The sequence below is a fragment of the Perca fluviatilis genome, chromosome 13 (genome assembly GCF_010015445.1).
Source record: "Perca fluviatilis chromosome 13, GENO_Pfluv_1.0, whole genome shotgun sequence".
Taxonomy (NCBI): Eukaryota; Metazoa; Chordata; class Actinopteri; order Perciformes; family Percidae; genus Perca; species Perca fluviatilis.
The window spans coordinates 36,361,763-36,363,664 of NC_053124.1; the positions used below are offsets into that span (position 1 = coordinate 36,361,763).

The 1,902-nt window shown below is 48.5% G+C and overlaps 1 protein-coding gene across 1 annotated transcript in view; it reads left to right on the plus strand.

The window, feature by feature from the left end:
- Positions 1-562: 562 nt before the first annotated feature.
- anp32e (acidic (leucine-rich) nuclear phosphoprotein 32 family, member E) overlaps positions 563-1,902 on the plus strand; it is a 9,897-nt gene continuing 8,557 nt past the window's right edge. Inside the window, exon 1 of the mRNA XM_039820667.1 lies at positions 563-755. Coding sequence (XP_039676601.1) covers positions 702-755 — 54 coding nt within the window. The 5' untranslated portion in view covers positions 563-701. The remainder of the gene's footprint in view (positions 756-1,902) is intronic.

Consider the following 1,902-nt stretch of genomic DNA (forward strand, 5'->3'; position numbering starts at 1 on the left):
CATACAGACACACACATACAGACACGCACACACATACACACACACATACACAGACACACACACACATACACACACACACATACAGAACAACACATACAGACACACAGAAAGGAGTACAGGCAGGAAGTAGCATGTGGAAATACTCAGGTAAAGTACAAATACCTCAAATGTGTACAGTACTTGAGTAAATGTACTTAGTTACTTTCCACACTTGCGGTTCAGTGGGTTTTTTTGTGTATTTTCCTGCCCTTTCTGTATGTTTTCTGCATCTATTTTACAACAACTGACCATCTAATGTTGTCAATGCCAATAAAGTTTGTTGATTTTGATCGTTTTAACCGATAAATAACGATTAATTTCCTGCTACGTTAACTACATCTCCCATGAGGCGTTCGGCCACTGTCTCTCTTTCGACATGTTCCCGCCCAGCGCGTGGATTATGGCCTCGATCAGCCCTTTTACTGACGTGTCCGCCGTCCAATCAGAGGCGGCGGAGGGGGCGTTCGGCCAACCCCGTGCAGCGGGGGGGCGGGGCCGCAGGAGGGGAGGGGAAGGGGGCAGGGCGCGCGAGGTATCATGGAGGATCAGTAGGCAAACTGTGGCCATCAGAGGAGAGCAGCTACCCGCTCCGACCCCGGGACTTTTTATCAACTGTTCGCCGGTTTCTGCTTTTCAAAATTTAAAACCTCCGAAAACTCAACATGGACATGAAGAAGAGAATCACGTTGGAGCTAAGGAACCGGAGCGCGGCGGAGGTGAGCGGGCTTTTTATTTTTATTAACATTTTAAATGTGTCCTGAAATAGCAACCGGGGAGGTGATGTGCGGAGACGACCGGAGCCGGGCTGCTTGCTTGCCCGCTTCCCCCCCAACACACACACGGGGTCCGCTTAACGGCTTCCTTCGGTCTGTTTTAAACCTCTTAGCGACCAGGGTTATAGTTAGATCAACAGCCCGGGCCGGCGGCTCAGATCCCGGATGGATGTGGAAGCATCTCCGTCCCTCCTCCTCCTCTTCCTCTCCGGTTAGATCCCGTATCTCAGGGTGGCTCCGCGGACACAAACCAGACCGTCAAACCGCTTAAATTTTACGGTTCTTCACGCTAAGCAGCCCCCCACCCCCCCCAAAAAAAACACCCCAAAGCACTAACTCCCGTTAAAGCGTTAAAAGTCCTAACGACGGGCAAGTTTAACTTTTAATCACCGGTCGCACGGGGAGAGAGAGTTTTAAACGGAGAAAACGGCACAACAATACCGTATAAATGATGCTTAACATCCGGGTAGTTAGTTTAGTGTTATCGGGGTGATTTTTGGAGAAGAACGACCAACGGCTGCGTGTGAACCAACGGCTGGTCGGTTTCTCGGATCTGCGAAGAGCCGAGCGGACATTTTAAATCGCCAACGGCTTAAACTTCGACGGTAACACCGGGTCTCTCCTGCCGTTATATCAAAGTCCTCGACGTTAAATTCGGTTTAGGAGTAAATGTAACGTCTTTTTTTTTTTTTAAAGGCTTTTTGTCGACATTTTGTCCGTGTGCGACCGTGCTGTGTAGCGGACGCGGGGCGCACTGAGGTCGGTCACAGAGACATTTTGAGTTGGGGGGGTTGCGAGGCGACGAGCTCGAGCTCCAAAGTAACGCGTTACCGATTTAACGTTACCGAAAGCGGATTAGACGACGGTGGTTGTTTTTTTTTGTTTTTTTTTGTTGTTGTTGCACTGATGTCACGACGAATATTTACATAACACGGCTGTTTAAAAAAAAAAGAAGAAGCCATTAAAATTAAAAATGTACGTTGCATTGCTCTGTCCGTTACTGTGCCGTTATTACCGTGTAGTAGGCCTACCGTTAACGGGCAAATTGTCGGTGTTTTTTTTTTTTTTTTTGGGAGAACAGCGTCGTAAC